The sequence below is a fragment of the Salvelinus fontinalis genome, chromosome 39 (assembly GCF_029448725.1).
Source record: "Salvelinus fontinalis isolate EN_2023a chromosome 39, ASM2944872v1, whole genome shotgun sequence".
NCBI classification, from domain to species: domain Eukaryota; kingdom Metazoa; phylum Chordata; class Actinopteri; order Salmoniformes; family Salmonidae; genus Salvelinus; species Salvelinus fontinalis.
Genome location: NC_074703.1, coordinates 18605032 through 18622529, shown reverse-complemented (window position 1 = coordinate 18622529; position 17498 = coordinate 18605032). Strand labels below are relative to the sequence as shown.

Here is a 17498-nt window from a genome sequence, read left to right as displayed (position 1 = left end):
ACCGTTGCTGGGTCTGCCAGCAATTGAAGCATTGCAACTCATTGAGAGAGTGAGCGAACTGGAGGACCCAGGTGAGGTTTTCAAAAGGAAATTCCCAAAAGTGTTTTCTGGTCTAGGAAGGATAGAAGGTGACTACAAAATCTGCCTGAAAGAGGATGCTGTCCCCTATGCCCTTACCACCCCCCGCCGGGTGCCTATCCCTTTATTGGCCAGAGTAAAGGAAGAGTTGGGGAGGATGGAAGAAATTGGGGCGGTGTCTAAAATAGAGAGTCCCACAGACTGGTGTGCAGGGATGGTGGTGGTCCCAAAAGCCAATGGGAAAATAAGGATCTGTGTGGACAGGACTAAATTGAATGAGGCACTCTGCAGAGAGAGACACATCTTACCATCAGTGGAGCAGTCACTGGCTCAGTTGGATGGCTCAAGTCTTCACAAAGCTGGATGCCCGCTCAGGTTTCTGGCAGATACCGCTGTCATCAGAGAGTAGGGCACTCACAACGTTTATAACACCGTTTGGCCGTTACTGTTTTAATGTTTTGCCATTTGGAATCGCTTCCGGTCCTGAGCATTTCCAAAGACGCATGTCCCAGCTGTTGGATGGGCTGAGTGGCGTCATAGTCCACGCAGACGATGTGCTCGTGTGCGGAAGGGACAGAGCAGAACATGATGTAAGGCTCACAGCAGTTCTAACCCGACTCCAGGAAACTGGCCTGACACTCAATGAAAAAGGCACATTTGCACAATCAGAGGTCTTGTTCTTGGGACACAAAATCAGTGCAGCTGGAATAGAGCCGGACCCAGAGAAGATCAGCGTCATCACAGATATGCCCAGACCCCAGAATGTGGCTGAAGTCAGGACCTTCTTAGGCATGGCCACATATGTGGGTAAGTTCCTCCCACAGTTCTCAGATACAACCAAACCTCTGAGAGACTTACTAGCCAAAGAGAATGACTGGTCATGGGGTCACATGCAACAGGTAGCGTTTGACAAAATCAAAGGAGATCTGGCCTCACAGAGAGTGCTGGCCCAGTACCGTCCCCACGCTAAGACAAAAGTATCAGCAGATGCATCATCCTTTGGGCTAGGGGCGGTCCTCACACAGATGCAGGACAACATGGAGTGGCGTCCAATAGCATACATCTCCCGAAGCTTATCCGACACAGAGCTAAGATATGCTCAAGTGGAGAAGGAGGCGTTGGCTATCACATGGGCATGTGAAAGGCTCAGCCAATACCTTATTGGCCTGCAGTTTACGGCAGAGACTGACCACAAACCACTGTTGGCTCTGTTAGGGACAAAAGCACTGGACGACTTGCCTCCCAGAGTTCTGCGCTTCCGCCTCAGATTACTGAGGTTCACCTACAAGATGGTGTATGTACCAGGGAAGGCACTGATCACACCAGATGCACTCTCCAGGGCCCCAATTAAACGTCCATTATCAGAGGAGGAGCAATGTCTAGAGGGTGAGGTACAGGTGTCCATTAATGCAATAAGGGACAGTCTACCTGCATCTCAGACCAAACTGCAAAAGATTGCAGAGGAGCAACAACGAGACCACATCTGCCAACAGATAGTGAGGTAGTGCAAAAAGGGATGGCCCCAGGCAGGAGGAACTGCCTCAACTGCTGAAGCCCTATTGGGTGCACCAAAGTGACTTCCACTGTAATGGAGACCTTCTCATGAAAGGACAACGGATAGTTATCCCAGAGACTCTACAACCAGAAATGCTAGACAGAGTGCATGATGGACACATGGGGATAACCAAATGCAGACTGAGGGCTCAACAGTCAGTGTGGTGGCTTGGTCTGAGTACTCAGATTGCCAAGCTAGTGGCCCAGTGTGAGGGTGGGTGCAAAATGTCAACCTTGTCATCCGGAGCCAATGATGGCAACGGAGCTGCCAAAACGGCCATGGCAAAAGGTAGGGGTGGATATGTTCTATTGGAAAAATGACACTTTTCTGCTAGTGGTAGATTACTACTCAAGATACATTGAAATAGCAAAGACACCTATAACCACATCAGCTGGTGTTATCAATGGATTAAAGTCAATTTTTTCCAGGCAAGGGGTCGCTGATGTCCTGGTTACAGATAGCGCTCTCCAGTTCTCTGCGAGCTCCTTTTCTGCTTTTGCCGCAGAATATGACTTCATACATGTGACCAGTAGCTCCTACCATGCACAGAGTAATGGTGAGGCAGAGAGAGCTGTGAAAACAGTCAAAGGACTGCTGAAAAAGAACAAGGATCCATCCATACAGGGCTCTGTTAGCTTACAGAGTTACACCACTGCATCATGGGCCTTCGCCTGCCGAGCTCCTGATGGGCAGGAGGCTGCGTTCCCCATTGCCTGTCTCGCCGGCTCAGCTTAAACCCCGATGGCCTAACAGGAAGGCCTTCGCTGAAAGGGACAAACGGCGGAAACAAACGCAAACTGGAGACTTTAATCGGAGACACCGTGCCTAGGAGAGGCCAGAGCTGACCGAAGGTCAACGTGTGTGGATTACAAACTCAAAGACACCAGCAATAGTGCTGAGGAAAGCGGATGCCCCACGCTCCTATGTGGTGGATACAGGCTCAGAAGAGGTACGAAAGAACAAAACACACCTCAGAGCTCTTCCAGATCTACCAGCCACACAGACTGAGGCCACAGAAAATGCACAAAAAGATGGTGAAGGAGAGAGCATGCTCACAGAGCCACAAGCGCGCCCAAAACGGGATGTGAAGCCACCAGAGTGGCTGAAAGACTATGTAACGTGAAGAGAAAACATACTGTTGGGGACCATACCCAGCAAAAAGAGACTGTACCTAAGTTAATGTTCCTACTGTGTGATTTAATGCTTTCATACTGTTTCAGGATGGGAAGTAGCATGTTAGAGAATAATACTGGTTTCCAAATTGCATTTCAGTTATGCTTCAGTGGTTATGCATGTTGAGTTCTTGTTCATGGGAGAGGGGAAGATGTAGTAGGATGTCCCTTGGGGGTATCCGTACCTATGTAGGACATGCAAGGGTTAGGTTAATAAACAGGCTGGAGCTAGAACCTCGTTGTCGCGCGTCCTTATTTTAGATCATACTACAATTATACTGACAATGTTTGTCTATAGAGATTGCATAGCTGTGTGCTTGATTTTATACACCTGTCAGCAACGGGTGTGGCTGAAATACCCCTCCAAATTTGTGAATTTGGCTGTCTCTGGAAGCAACGTCAGCACAAGAACTCTTCGTCGGGAGCTTCATGAAATGGTTTCTATGGTCGAGAAGCAACACGCAAGCCTAAGATCACCATGCGCAATGGCTGGAGTGGTGTAAAGAGTGGCGCAAACCTCGCCACCATTTGACTCTGGTGCAGTGGAAACGCATTCTCTGGAGTGATGAATCATGCATGGTGGAGGAGGAATAATGGTCTGGGGCTGTTTCTGGTTCGGGCTAGACCCCTTAGTTCTAATGAAGGGAAATCTTAAAGCTATAGCATTCAATGACATTCTCTGGGACGCATCTTGACAAACTTAGATTAAAATAGTTGGTTAGGGTGCTCTTTCACACTGACTTATGAGATCATCAGCAATCAGGAACAACTCATGATCATTCAGTATATGTAATAAAAACATGGAATTGGATAAGTGATTTACTTATCACCAGTCACTTTAAGAGCAGTTTTCCCCCAGTGCTGTGCACAGCCTATATTGTATACCATGCGCGCCAGCGGTCGCCGCTAGTGATTTGCATAAGGTTGGGAAAAGTTTCTATATTTCACTGCCTCCCACGGTCCCCTGCGTTCCTTCCATTGAAATTAATGGGAAGCGGTGTTTCACCGCGCTACCTCGTGTATCATGAGGGTAGACTTTTGAGGTTAATGAAACTTTTATATAACGTGAGGGACATTTATTTTGAAAATGTCCGAAATTCAGAGACCCGGAAGTACCGTTTTAGTGTTGCTGGCTGACGCTGATTAAGCAGACCCTCTTACTTTTATTGTGTGGATTTCGTCAACGTAGCCTACGTTCTTATTAACCGGTGAAGTAAGTAACAGTCCTTTGATAAAATCTTGCCGCCTTTATGAAGGTGAATCATGCATAAACCTACAGTTCATTGCTATGGGTTTCTAGTTGCTGTAACTTTATGAGCAGTGCCGCACAGACTTTCTACTTTCCTGCACGTGTAAATTTGTCTACTCGCACCAGAATTATGTAACTACATAGCGGTTTTCAATGTCAGCATGTCTGAATTGTCATTGTTGAATAACTCAGTGTAGGTAAATGTCGACACCAATTTTGAAGCGAATGTGACTCGTAGCCAATTTTGTTCTGTCGTCAATCAGTTTTCACAGGTTAAAGGCAGGACAAATGGGATGTCAATCCCACCATCTTTACCAATGTTCGGTTGGTTTCTGTCTTGTCTTTTCTACAGGTGTTCGTCCACCATGGTTGGGACTTTCCCGCTGCTGTCAGTGCAGCCAACTCGGGGGCTCGTGGATGAGAAGATCCAGGTAGTTGTGAGGAATTTACCTTCAGCGCTCTCGGTGACACTACATTCCCTTCATCGCTCTGAGGATAAGGACCTTTGGGAGGCGTTCGGCCATTACACCAGCGACGGCCAAGGCACGGTGACAGGTAGGTTTGTGACCACAGACCGTGTTCTTGGATGTAGCCTTGGCCTAACTTCTGTATGAAATCCCATATATACGCCTAACTTCTGTATGAAATCCCATATATACTCTTGTTTAATTCAATTACACTTGTCCCGGTGGTCGCCAATAAGATCATCATGCGCTGAAACATGAGCAATACACATGTAACGGATGTGAAATGGCTAGCTAGTTAGCGGGTGCGCGCTAGTAGCATTTCAATCAGTTACGTCACTTGCTCTGAGACTTAAGTAGTGTTGCCCCTTGCTCTGCAAGGGCCGTGGCCTTTGTGGCGCGATGGGAAACGATGCTTCGTGGGTGACCGTTGTTGATGTGTGCAGAGGGTCCCTGGTTCGTGCCCGTGTCGGGGCGAGGGGACGACGTAAAGTTATACTGTTACATTGGTGCTGTGACCCGGATCACTGGTTGCTGTGTGTGTGTGTGTGTGTGTGTGTGTGTGTGTGTGTGTTTCTTATATTGTAATTAAGTCTATGATTTGATAGAGCAGTCTGACTGAGCGGTGGTAAGCATTCATTCAAACAGCACTTTACTGCGTTTCCCAGCAGCTCTTAGCAACGCTTGAAGCACAGCTCTGTTTGACTTCAAGCCTATCAACTCCCGAGATTAGGCTGGCAATACTGAAGTGCCTATAAGAACATCCAATAGGCAAAGGTATATGAAATACAAATTGTATAGAGAGAAATAGTCAATGTGTTATAATTCCTATAATAACTACAATCTAAAACTTATTAACTGGGAATATTGAAGACTCACGTTAAAAGGAACCACCAGTTTTCATATGTTTTCATGTTCTGAGCAAGAAACTTAAACGTTAGCTTTTTTACATGGCACATATTGCACTTTTACTTCTCCAACACTGTTTTTGCATTATTTAAACCAAATTGAACATGTTTTATAATTTATTTGAGACTAAATTGATTTATTTATGTATTATATTAAGTTAAAATAAGTGTTCATTCAGTATTGTTATAATTGTCATTATTACAAATATATAAAATCGGAAGATTAATCAGTATCAGCTTTTTTGGGTCCTCCAATAATCGGTATCGGCGCTAAAAAATCATAATCAGTCAACCTCTACAACTGACTTCTCTGAAAAAATTTGCTTTGACTAGAAAAAAAATAGTTTTTAATGGTCATCCATCTCTGAAGTCCCTCTTTTTTGTTGTTTATGTAGTTGCTAAGGATGCCATTCTTGGAGGAACATATGAAGGAGCAGAGCCCATGGGTCTACTGTGGAGCATGCAGCCTGTTCCAGGTAGTCGGACAGGCCTCAGGTAACACACCAATGCGTCTCAATATTTGGGGTCAATTTTACATAGGAAAAACACAATTTAGGGTGACCAGGCCCGTCTGGACAAGTCAAATAAACTTTCTCTGTCTCTCAGGTTGAGAAAGATGGATGTCCTCACTCCTATGGTGGTACACATCTCTGTGTACAGTGGGCACATGACTGAGGGCTTCAGCAAGCAGTCTCCCCTAGCGACCGTTGTCACAGAACGATGGTACATGGCACCGGGTGTGTGCAGAATTGACATCAGGGAACATGGAGTCCGAGGGACCCTCTTTTTACCCCCAGGTCCCGGACCCTTCCCTGGAGTGTTGGATATGTGGGGAGGGGGTGGGGGGCTAGTGGAGTACCGCTCCGGCCTCCTGGCGTCACACGGTTTTGTTTCCATGGCGCTAGAGTACCTTTCCCATGACAAGAACCGAACCTCAGACATCGATTCAAAAACCTACTTTGAGGTGATTCTCATACTGTGTGTGTGCCTACAAGCTTGTGCATGTCTTAATGTTCAGAAATGGCCCTGAGAGGGCCGAGTCCTCCTGTGACCATTTACCCAGACTCACTGTTATATTACATCACCTCACGTTATATTACATCACATTGCATCTGCTAGATTGGATCCTACGTTGTATCCTCATCACTTGAACTCTATCTCTCTGTTATGTAGAAAGCATTCAGGATTGTGCAGGAGCACCCTCTGGTGATGAAGGACAGAGTTGCTCTGTTTGGTCTCTCCTTTGGGGCGTCAGTTGCCCTCAACTTGGCAGCCTACTCCAACGATATCAGCGTGAGTCTCCCTCCCACTCTCCTCTTTTTCCTCCAGATTCGAGCTGAATGTAGAGTGCCTTCGCAAAGTATTCAGACCCCTTGACTTTTTCCACATTTTGTTACGTGACAGCCTTATTCTAAGATTGTTAAAATAAAATACTCAATCTACACACAATACCCCATAATGACAGCAAAAACTGTATTATTATTATTATTATTTTTTTTAATTTATAAAATATAAAACAGAAATACCTAAGTATTCAGATCCTTTGCTATGATACTCGAAATTGAGCACAGGTGCATCCTGTTTCCATTGATCATCCTTGATGTTTCTACAACTTCATTGGAGTCCACCTGTGGTAAATTCAATTGATTGGACATGATTTGGAAAGGCACACACCTGTCTATATAAGGCCCAACAGTTGACAGTGCATGTCAGATAAAAAACGAATCCATGAGGTCGAAGGAATTGTCCGTAGAGCTCCGAGAAATGATTGTGTCGAGGCACAGATCTGGGGAAGGTTACCCCAAAAAAATCTGCAGCATTTGAAGGTCCCCAAGAACACATTGGCCTCATCATTCTTAAATGGAAGAAGTTTGGAGACACCAAGACTCTTCCTAGAGCTGGCCGCCCGGCCAAACTGAGCAGTTGGGGGAGAAGGGCCTTGGTCAGGGAGGTGACCAAGAACTCGAAGGTCACTCTGACAGAGCTCCAGAGTTCCTATGTGGAGATGGGAGAACCTTCCAGAAGGACAACCTCCACCAATCAGGCCTTTATGGTACAGTGGCCAGATGGAAGCCACTCCTTAGTAAAAGGCACATGACAGCCTGCTTGGAGTTTGCCAAAAGGCATCTAAAGACTCTCTCTTCATCAGACAAGATACTCTGGTCTGATGAATGGAGCAAAGTACAGGAGATCCTTGATGAAAACCTGATCCAGAGTGCTCAGGACCTCCGACTGGGGGCGATGGTACACCTTCCAACAGGACAACGACCCCAAACACACATTTAAGACAACTCAGGAGTGGTTTCGGGACTAGTCTCCTAATGTTCTTGAGTGGACCAGCCAGAGCCCGGACTTGAACCTGATCGAACATCTCTGGAGAGACCTGAAAACCGCTGTGCAGCGATGCTCGCCATCCAACCTGACAGAGCTTGACAGGATCTGCAGCGAAGAATGGGAGAAACAACCCAAATACAGGTGTGTCAAGCTTGTAGCGTCATACCCAAGAAGACTCAAGGCTGTAATCGCTGCCAAAGGTGCTTCAACAAAGTACTGAGTAAAGGGTCTGAATACTTAGCTAAAAGTTTTTATTTAATTTTTTATTTAAACGTTTTTATTTTTAATTAATTGGCAAACATTTCTGAACCTGTTTTTGCTTTATAATTTGGGGTTAATGTTTGTAGATTCATGAGGATAATAAATTTTTTTTTTTTAGAATAAGGCTGTAACCTAACAAAATGTGGATAAATTCAAGGGATCTGAATACTTTCTGAAAGGCACTGTATATAGTGTGAATTCAGATTCAGAAATCTTTGTCCCAACACTGACCATGTGTATATGCATATGAGTTTGTTTAGTGTGTAACAATAAATACTGTGTGTATTCCAGCCCAAATGCTGTGTGTGTATCAGTGGGAGTCACGTCTACCCAGTCAACAAGTCCATCCCCGACGTGATTATGAAGATGAGAGAGTGAGTGACAACCACCATTTGTGAATGAAAAATAAACACATTTGTTTGAAGTGACGCTGTCAAGTACCGTGATTATGAAGCTTGTGACATACAGCTCAAATGATGAAATATAGACTAAAACAATTTTATTGCCAGGCACGGGTATAAGACCCGATTTGATGAAGAGGGCCATGTGGTCTGGAGAGACATCATTCTGCCGATCCCAACAGACCTTGGAGAGAAAGTGGATGTAAGTCAACACACACAAACACACACAGTGGGTTTGTTTACTCATTGCCGTGTCTTCTGACAGATGGGGAGGATAAAGTGTCCATTGATGTTGGTCGTCGGGGAGGATGATCAGAACTGGGCCACAGTGGAGTCTGCCAAGGACGTGAGTACACACACACAAACATGATTACAACCTTCCTATGAAATCAATAATTGTGATTGATGCTGAATGTGACCTCTGACCTGCAGATAGCCCAGATGATGCGTGCAGCGGGTAACGAGCACCTACTGACCATTCTACAATACCCTGATGCTGGACACCTCATTGAGCCGCCCTACACACCCCACTTCAGAGCCAGCAACTTCATAGTGCCTCAAACACAACAGAAAGGTACTGTACACACAACCCACACCTATAGTATACACAACTGAACTGTATAACCAATTCTTTACTCACAAATTGAATTTGTGTGTTGCAGTGATCATGTTGTGGGGAGGGTACACCAAGCTGCATGCCGTGGCTCAGGAAGACTGTTGGGAAAAGGTCCTTAGCTTCCTACGGCAACACCTCTACCCCAGCCCTGACTCTGTCCCAAAGGCCAAGCTGTGATGTCACACACGAGGAGCATCAAGGACCTAGTATGATTGACTAAGCTATAACTTTATATAATATTTTATATGTCAATGTATTGAATTTGTTACGACTGAATGCTTGAATGAGAGAGTCATCAGACCAGTGGATACAGCTGTTCAACATAAATTGAGGGCTGATGAGGAGTGTCCACAGTAGTGGGTCAGAGTCTCTCATTCACTGAACTGCATGAGTTTCAACCTGCCAATAGTGGTAACACCTGTGCCTGAAACCTAACTGCCATAGTACACAGATGAATGATTCTATTTTTTGATTCATGAGGAAATAATAGGAAATGTCTATGATGTTTATAATAAATCAGAGGAGTGTGAACAATTATGTTGTTATTGAGAGCACGATAGAGCTATTTGGTATGTCTCTTGCAGTTCTTCAATATTCCACACGAGGGTGATGTATGCACATATAGTTGTGGTCAATTGATGAGTCTTGGGGCTGTATTCCAAATGTCTCAAGAGTAGGAGTGTTGATCTTTTATAAGGATGCCCCTGTCCATTTAATCTTATTATGATCTGAAAGCCAGAACTGATTTTAGATCCGCACTCCTGCGATGTTTCATACATAGGTTGCAGTCTAAACCAGGTTTTCCAAAACTCGTGCCCTGGGTGCATGTTTTGGTTTTTGACCGAGCACTACACAGCTGATTCAAATAACCAACTCATCATCAAGCTTAGATTATTTAAATCAGCTGTGTAGTGCTAGGGTAAAAACCAAAACGTGCACCCAGGTGGGGCCCCACGACTGAGTTTGGAAAATCCTGGTCTAAATTTTAAAATAAACCCCATTGAACTTGATGAATAGGGTGTTTATAAAACTAATAAACACATCTTGATTTTACCATTCAAAATTCTGACACAATCCAGGCAAATTACTTGAGCACTGAGGAATCATCTTTAACTTTCAGTGTTCAGGGAGATGCTGTATCTATTTTCCTGAGGGGTAACTATGGGCACCTGTCTCTGCCATTTGCCATAACTGTGTCCAACTCAATGACAAGCATGTCCAGGGTTTAGCCCAATATGGGATTGAATCTGACAGAATAGGATTCTTCAGCTATCACCCATCTGTGCCCAACTGCTAAATAAGCACTCCACTACAAACACAGAAAATGGCCCCTGTGTGTGTCCCTCTGCCAGACAGAGACGGATGTGGAGTTTTGTGTTTGACATGGTAAAGTACCCATCTCTCCTTCTGGGGTTAGTCAGAAGAACAGTGAAGTTGATCGTGTGAAACATGCAGGTAATGTATGTGCAGCAGTGTATTCCAGAGCTACACCTATGTCTGTCTGACCTGCAGACCGACTAATATGTTCTAATGATCTCAGTAGCCTAAATAAGCATACTGACCACAACTTTGATTTGACAACACACCTAAAGCAGTCTTGACTTATCGCGAGATTAAAAGTAAAGTTATTTACTTGTACTATTCATTCAAAGAAAGTCCTGGCTGAATGTGGTTCGCTTATCTTCGTTAGCACGCTGCGCTGCATACCCAGGCTGGAGGGTTGGGACTCGGGAACGCGTGGGATGTACAGTTGGGGGCTCGCCAGGACCTCCTAGAACATAGTTACACAGACACACTCACGCACACAACTGCTTCAGGACTTGCCGACAACAACCCGAGGGATAATTATCCATGTTTAATACTCGAAAATGTTGATATTGCACATCGCATCACTTTTGAGTAAGTATTGTTTTTACACGAACTGTTTAGTTTTTTCCTACTGCGCAGGTAGCTAGCTAAATAATTATCAATGCATTTGAGGAGTAGCCTAAAGCCAATTATTGGCTTGAGGAAAAGTCAAATGTGAAGAGATCCAATAGAGGATTTTATTTTCTGTTGCCGTCAAAGTTTAATTCCAATGTTACTTTTCACTGTCACTTATTCAGGACCATGGGGACCTTTTAAGGAGGAACTGTACCATTATTTAAACATCTAAAATGTGTTCAACAGTTTATACATGTCAGATGTCTCAGTCCGCTTTGCTTGTTTAAATATGTTTTGGGCACATTATTTTCAACTCGCTGTCGTTTACAGAAGCTGTTTTGTACAGTCAATAACTGTTTCCCACAGTCGCTGTTGTTCACGAACATAACAGCCTGTTTTCATAAACAGTCCCGTCACAGGGATCGATTGCAAAGCGAGTCCATGTGATTTCAATTAAATTAACCGGAAGCCTATCTTGTGACCGTTATGTTTTTATACCCAGTGATGCATTAGACTAAAGGGAGCCTGTGATAGCAATGGAGAGACACGCCTCTTAAATCTAAAATAAAAATATTTGTACAGATTTTTAACCTTGGGATAGTTTAGTTATATAGCATAATAGTTGCATGGAGAGTTATACTCCAGACATGTTTTGCTCGCCCGTGCAGCATCATCAGCTACATTCAATGCTGTTTCTGTCCGGCAGCCCTCTGGTGTCGGTCCTTTGCGCAGCTGCCGGATTTTGGGGATGTGTGCCCTGAGGGGAGCTGCTACCCCGCCACCGGGGACCTTCTGATCGGCCGTGCGCACCAGCTCACCGCCTCCTCCACCTGCGGCACTGAGAAGCCTGAACGCTTTTGCATTGTTGGTCACCTGGAGGTAAGACGCCTCACACCCGGGGCACAGATAGGTGTACTTACTACACCTAGACAGGATGGGCATAAGCAGTTGCTTAGGGTCCCCAGCCGCTAGGGGGCCGACATAAGCGGTTGCGTATTTATGAACTCAGTCTGGTTCTCAACTGTTGAGAGTTTGAATAGTAGAATACACAAGGTGCAATTTCAAATTTGTTTGTGCATCAGCAGTTTCAACTGACAGTCACTCAATTAGCCCCTTTCAGCAACCATTTTTTAGATTGGTAAATTAGTCTAGCCAGCTAATTTAACTTGTAGTAGGGGAGAGCTGGGATGAAAGTAACGCACCCATTTTCTCAGGTAACACAGAAGCTAGAATGAAGTAGTGAAGTCAGCACATTCCTAATGCGGAGGACGAGCTCCCCGCAAAAACAACTGCCCAGTCCAACCAAAAAAAAATTTGCGCAAAATAAGTAAAAACACGGACCTGTACGTTTTTTGGGGGGGTTGTATGGTTGTTTAAGGTTCCACATGTCATTTTCTTAACCCATCTAGTGACTAAATCCCAGCAGACTGTAGGTTTCAAGTATCATGCTAGATAGTCTTGGGTGTTAGCCTGGGTGCAGTTAAAGCAGAGACGGATGTGACGAAAGTAACACAATGTTAGCTGATGACCTGGAATAAAATAAAACGTTTAAACACAGGCCATTGTCTCCTCTAGTTCATATTGCTTTTATAATGTTTGCAAAATATCAGCATGTGACTGAAGGTTTGAAAATTATATGTGACATCATTAGCATTATGCCTTAATTGAATTGTAGGATCAGCTTCTCACGCAAGCTTTTATCGACAGGTTAGTGGATAAAATAATATATCTTTATGATTCTGGGGGTCAATTACCTTGTGTCAAGCCATGGAAATGTGACTAGCATGATGAGTTTGCCATTTGTGAAGAGAATAAAAACATTTATTCTATCACGACATGAGGAGTGCGCATGACAAGGACAGCTGGAGTGCACCTGATTGGTAGGGCTACGCATAAATAGTCATTGAAAATGGTGAAAAACATCTCCTACTACATCCCCATTTAAAGTGAGATGAGAAAATTATGGTTAACATACAATGCATTCAGAAAGTATTCAGACCCCTTGACCTTTTCCACATTTTGTTACGTTACAGCCTTAGTCTAAAATTGATTTAAAAAAAAATGTTTTCCCTCATCAGTCTACCCCATTATGACAAAGCGAAAACAGGTTTTTAGAAATTGAGCAAATAAAAAAACAGAAATAGCTTATTTACATAAGTATTCAGACCCTTTGCTATGAGACTTGAAATTGATCTCAGGTGCATTCTGTTTCCATTGATCATCCTTTCTACAACTTCATTGCAGTCCACCTGTGGTAAATTCAATTGATTGGACATGATTTGGAAAGGCACACACCTGTCTATATAAGGTCCCACAGTTGACAGTGCATGTCAGAACAAAAACCAAGCCATGAGGTCGAAGGAATTGCATTTTGAGGAGGCACAGATCTGGGAAAGGGTACCAAAACATTTCTACAGCATTGAAGGTCCCCAAGAACAGAGTGGCCTCATCATTCTTACATGGAAGAAGTTTGGAACCACAAAGACTCTTCCTAGAGCTGGCCACCCCGGCCAAACTGAGCAATCGGGGGAGAAGGGCCTTGGTCGGGGAGGTGACCAAGAACCCGATGGTCACTCTGACAAAGCTCCAGAGTTCCTCTGTGGAGATGGGAGAACCTTCCAGAAGGATAACCATCTCTCTGCAGCACTCCACCAATCAGGCCTTTATGGTAGAGTGGCCAGAAAGCAGTCACTCCAGCTTGGAGTTTGCCAAAAGGAATCTAAAGGACCCTTAGACCATGAGAAACAAGATTCTCTGGTCTGATGAAACCAAGATTGAACTCTTTGGCCTGAATACCAAGCGTCACGTCTGGAAGAAACCTGGCACCATCCTTACGTTGAAGCATGGTGGTGGCAGCATCATGCTGTGGGGATGTTTTTCAGCGGCAGGGACTGGGAGACTAGTCAGGATTGAGGGAAAGATGAACGGAGCAAAGAACAGAGAGATCCTTGATTAGAACCTGCTCAGGACCTCAGACTTGGGCGAAGGTTCACCTTACAACAGAACGACCCTAAGCACACAGCCAAGACAACGCAGGAGTGGCTTCGGGACAAGTCTCTAAATGTCCTTGAGTGGCCCAGCCAGAGCCCGGACTTGAACCTGATCGAACATCTCTGGAGAGACCTGAAAATAGCTGCGCAGCGACAATCACCATCCAACCTGACAGAGCTTAAGAGGATCTGCAAAGAATAATGGGAGAAACTCCCCAAATACAGGTGTCAAGCTTGTAGTGTCATACCCAAGAAGACTCGAGGCTGTAATCGCTGCCAAAGGTGCTTCAACAAAGTACTGAGTAAAGGGTCTGAATACTTATGTAAATGTAATATTTCTGTTATTATTTGTAATAAATTTGCAAACGTTTCTAAAAACCTGTTTTTAGTTTGACATTATGGGGTATTGTGTGTAGATTGATGACAGAAAACAACAATTTTAATCCATTTTAGAATAAGGCTGTAACGTAACAATGTGGAAATAGTCAAGGGGTCTGAATACTTTTAGAATGCTCTGTAGCTACTATGTGATCCATTTTAGTCAAATTATTTTTGTAAGGCAAAATATTGTGGTTGCGATGTTGACACATGGTTCATTTTCATACATTTCGAACCTATAGCATTAATTATTCAAATTGACACAAACAAGACATTATGGCTGATGGTACATTTGTTGAAAGTAACAAGCATTACAAACCAGTAGCATGAAGATAAGACCGATATTGTGCACTTCTCGCCCGCTGTTACTTCTGTTCCAAGGCTGTGTTACTCCCGCCAGGCCGGCAGGTACAAAAGTAACATTGTGGAAGTTCTGTTCTTGGTCTATTTCGTTTCAGGTCATTTAACCTAGAAAATCAAGGCAAAGGGTGGCTACTTTGATGAATCTCAAATATAAAATATATTTAGATTTGTTTAATCCTTTTTTAGTTACTGTATGATTCCATATGTGTTATTTCATAGTTTTGATGTCTTCACTATTATTATACAATGTAAAAATCAAAATCCTTGAATGTGTAGGTGTGTCCAAACTTCTGACTGGTACTGTACATGATAAACACTTCATTGTGTTGCAAAAAAGAGTGGTGTAATGATGTAGTACAGTGTAGTGTTTGGGCAATTTGAGTGTACGAGAGAGACTCTATGGAATTGTGCTGCGTGGGAGTCTTGGCATTTCCCTCCACAATAAGCATTGTGTGCCACACAGTCACCTCCCTGTGTGCTTATAATGGGGAGAGAGCGTGATCAGGAGTATTCCGTTATTTCAGAATCCCTTCGGGGGTGAACGGCTACAAAATGTGTCCATGTGAAAGGGGTGGTTATGGGCTGTGGAACGATTTAACGAAACATTGGAACATTCTAGGATGAGTCATCGTAATGAGGAGGAGAACGGGGGATGAGGAGAAGAACCCCCCCTGAGGGTCTAGTGCCAAGAATTCTGGGAGCAGACTTTGCCTACAGGGGAGTGGGAGCTGGACCATTGGTTGGTTACAAAGTGGTCACATTTCAACACAGTTAAAACTTGAGTGTGCAGATAGATTAGACAGCAACCGCTTGGATGAAATTAGAATGTTGTGAAAGTCACACTGTGAGGTTGTGAAATCTTCACTCACACACATGTTGGGAAGATACAGTGCAGAGAGTAGGATGTGTGTGGAATCCAGAATCCGTGTGTGTAGGCCAAACCATCTGGAGAGCAGACAAACCTGCTGCTAAGAGGGCCAGTGAACCTAGAGTGTAGAATAAACTATCTACACTACAGGATATACACACACACACACACACACACACACACACACACACACACACACACACACAGAGACGGTGATGACAGACTGAGTGGTAGCGTATGGACTCTTGCTCTATAATCAAAGGTGAATGATCCTGTTCTTCACAGTACTGAGACATTCTCTCTCTCTCCTCCCTCTCTCTCTGTAGGAGGAGAAGAAGTGTTTTGTGTGTGACTCCAGGGAGATGTATGATGAGAGGCTGAACCACACGACCAGCCACAGCATCGAAAACTTGGTCACCACCTTTGCCCCCAACCGCCTCAAGACCTGGTGGCAGTCTGAGAATGGTGAGAATGTGTGTGTCTGTGTGCACATGTTTTTGGTTTTACTAGTAAAATAAGGAACATTCAGACAAGTGGGGACATTTCGCTGGTCCCCACAAGAAAAGGCTTTTTTAGGCTTAGGGGTTAGGTTTAGGGTTACAATTAGGGCTAGGGTATGGACATCACATGTTGAATGAGGGAGAGCTCGGTTTGTTGCTTTGAAAGTCTCTGAAAAAGTGTTATATTGAAAAAGTTTGGTTACTCGCTACCTTTTGAATTTGGACCCCGCGACGAGGTTTAGCCTCAGTTTCTGCGATCACTATATCTTTCCAGAGATCCTGCCAACCAAACGTTTGAAGAGCTGCTTGGCATAGCAAGGTTTACTTGACAGCTTGAACACAGTCCGCGATGCGGTTAGCCCTTGTGGCTGGGACTGCGGATTGTGGCTGTTTCTGTTTAAATCTGGCCTGCGACCGGCCCTGTCTGGAACTGCGTGGAGTACCAGCGTTAGCCTACATTGCTACCATGGCCTCCAAAGCAAAAGGTGGAAGGTATGGAGAGGACAGTGTTTCTCTATCACAGGTGAATGATCTTTTAAATGAACAATAATGATTTTACAAGCAGTTGTTAGAACAACAGGAAAATAGCTTTAAGAGCTTTGTCCAGATACTAATGGAGAGGTCAAAAAATGTAATAACAGTTTGCAGTTCTCCCAGGGAGAGGTGTATGTCCTGAAAGAGACATGCAGCAAGATGACAACAAACTGTAAGTCCTCTCGAGGTGACATTAGCATGAATCCTTATTAACAATGACTGGGAAAACAGACTATTTAGGGGGACAATCCAAGAGGAATACCATTGTTGTGGATGGCATACCAGAGTCTTCACATGAGAACTGGGCCGAGTCTGAGAAGAAAGTATGAAAAATGATCACTGAAAAGCTGCAGATACGGAGATTGAGGTGGAGCGAGCGCACAGGTCTGGAAAGCATGTAACAGGCCCAGGTGACAGACCCAGGCCAATAGTGGTCGAGTTCCTGAGGTTTAAGGACAAGATGTCTGTTCTGGCGAGAGCCAAGAACTTTGAGGAATCTTCCTCAAAGAGGACTTCTCTGAAGCTGTGCGCCAGAAGCGGGAAAATAACTTATCCCAGCTATGAAAGCTGCCAGAGAACATGGGAACATTGCTTACATCTGCTACAACAGGCTCATTGTCCACCCTCCCTCCCAAAAGACTGCGAGGAATGAGAGAGCCATGTCTCAGGGCCAGTAGCTTCAGCACAACATCACACACACACATATATGTATATATTTTTACTCCGATAAGCTACCAAGGAAATGGCTTAGGATAGCCCATATTAATATACGCTGAGTTTACAAAACATTAGTAACACCTTCCTAATATTGAGTTGCACCACGTTTTGCTCTCAGAACAGCTTTAATTCGCGACTCTACACTGTGTTGAAAGTGTTCCACAGGGATGCTGGCCCGTGTTGACGC

General features: G+C 44.3%; 2 protein-coding genes across 4 annotated transcripts in view; both read left to right on the top strand.

The window, feature by feature from the left end:
- Positions 1-3794: 3794 nt before the first annotated feature.
- On the top strand, positions 3795-9572 carry LOC129838325 (peroxisomal succinyl-coenzyme A thioesterase-like). Of its 3 annotated transcripts, none has more exons than XM_055905243.1 (10): positions 3795-4018; positions 4407-4609; positions 5822-5921; positions 6033-6390; positions 6600-6719; positions 8313-8395; positions 8531-8624; positions 8688-8768; positions 8855-8996; positions 9085-9572. In XM_055905243.1, the coding sequence occupies exons 2-10, from the start codon at positions 4420-4422 to the stop codon at positions 9213-9215; spliced, it is 1299 nt and encodes a 432-aa protein (XP_055761218.1). In that variant the 5' UTR covers positions 3795-4018; positions 4407-4419; the 3' UTR covers positions 9216-9572. The 3 variants fall into 3 exon arrangements, with proteins under 3 accessions (XP_055761218.1, XP_055761219.1, XP_055761217.1); XM_055905244.1 differs by lacking the exon at positions 3795-4018 and adding an exon at positions 4095-4186; XM_055905242.1 differs by lacking the exon at positions 3795-4018 and having other exon boundaries at positions 4232-4609.
- Positions 9573-10763: 1191 nt separating this feature from the next.
- Positions 10764-17498, top strand: part of LOC129838324 (laminin subunit beta-1-like) — a 34255-nt gene continuing 27520 nt past the window's right edge. The window contains exons 1-3 of the mRNA XM_055905241.1: positions 10764-10937; positions 11668-11840; positions 15887-16025. Coding sequence (XP_055761216.1) covers positions 10907-10937; positions 11668-11840; positions 15887-16025 — 343 coding nt within the window. The 5' untranslated portion in view covers positions 10764-10906. The remainder of the gene's footprint in view (positions 10938-11667; positions 11841-15886; positions 16026-17498) is intronic.

Coding starts and splice junctions, on each gene's coding strand:
- LOC129838325 (XM_055905244.1), top strand. CDS start 4,119: ATGAGCAGTGCCGCACAGACTTTCTACTTTCCTGCACGTGTAAATTTG. Junction 6,391..6,599: donor ATTCAAAAACCTACTTTGAG/GTGATTCTCATA, acceptor TCTGTTATGTAG/AAAGCATTCAGGATTGTGCA. Junction 8,769..8,854: donor CAGTGGAGTCTGCCAAGGAC/GTGAGTACACAC, acceptor TCTGACCTGCAG/ATAGCCCAGATGATGCGTGC.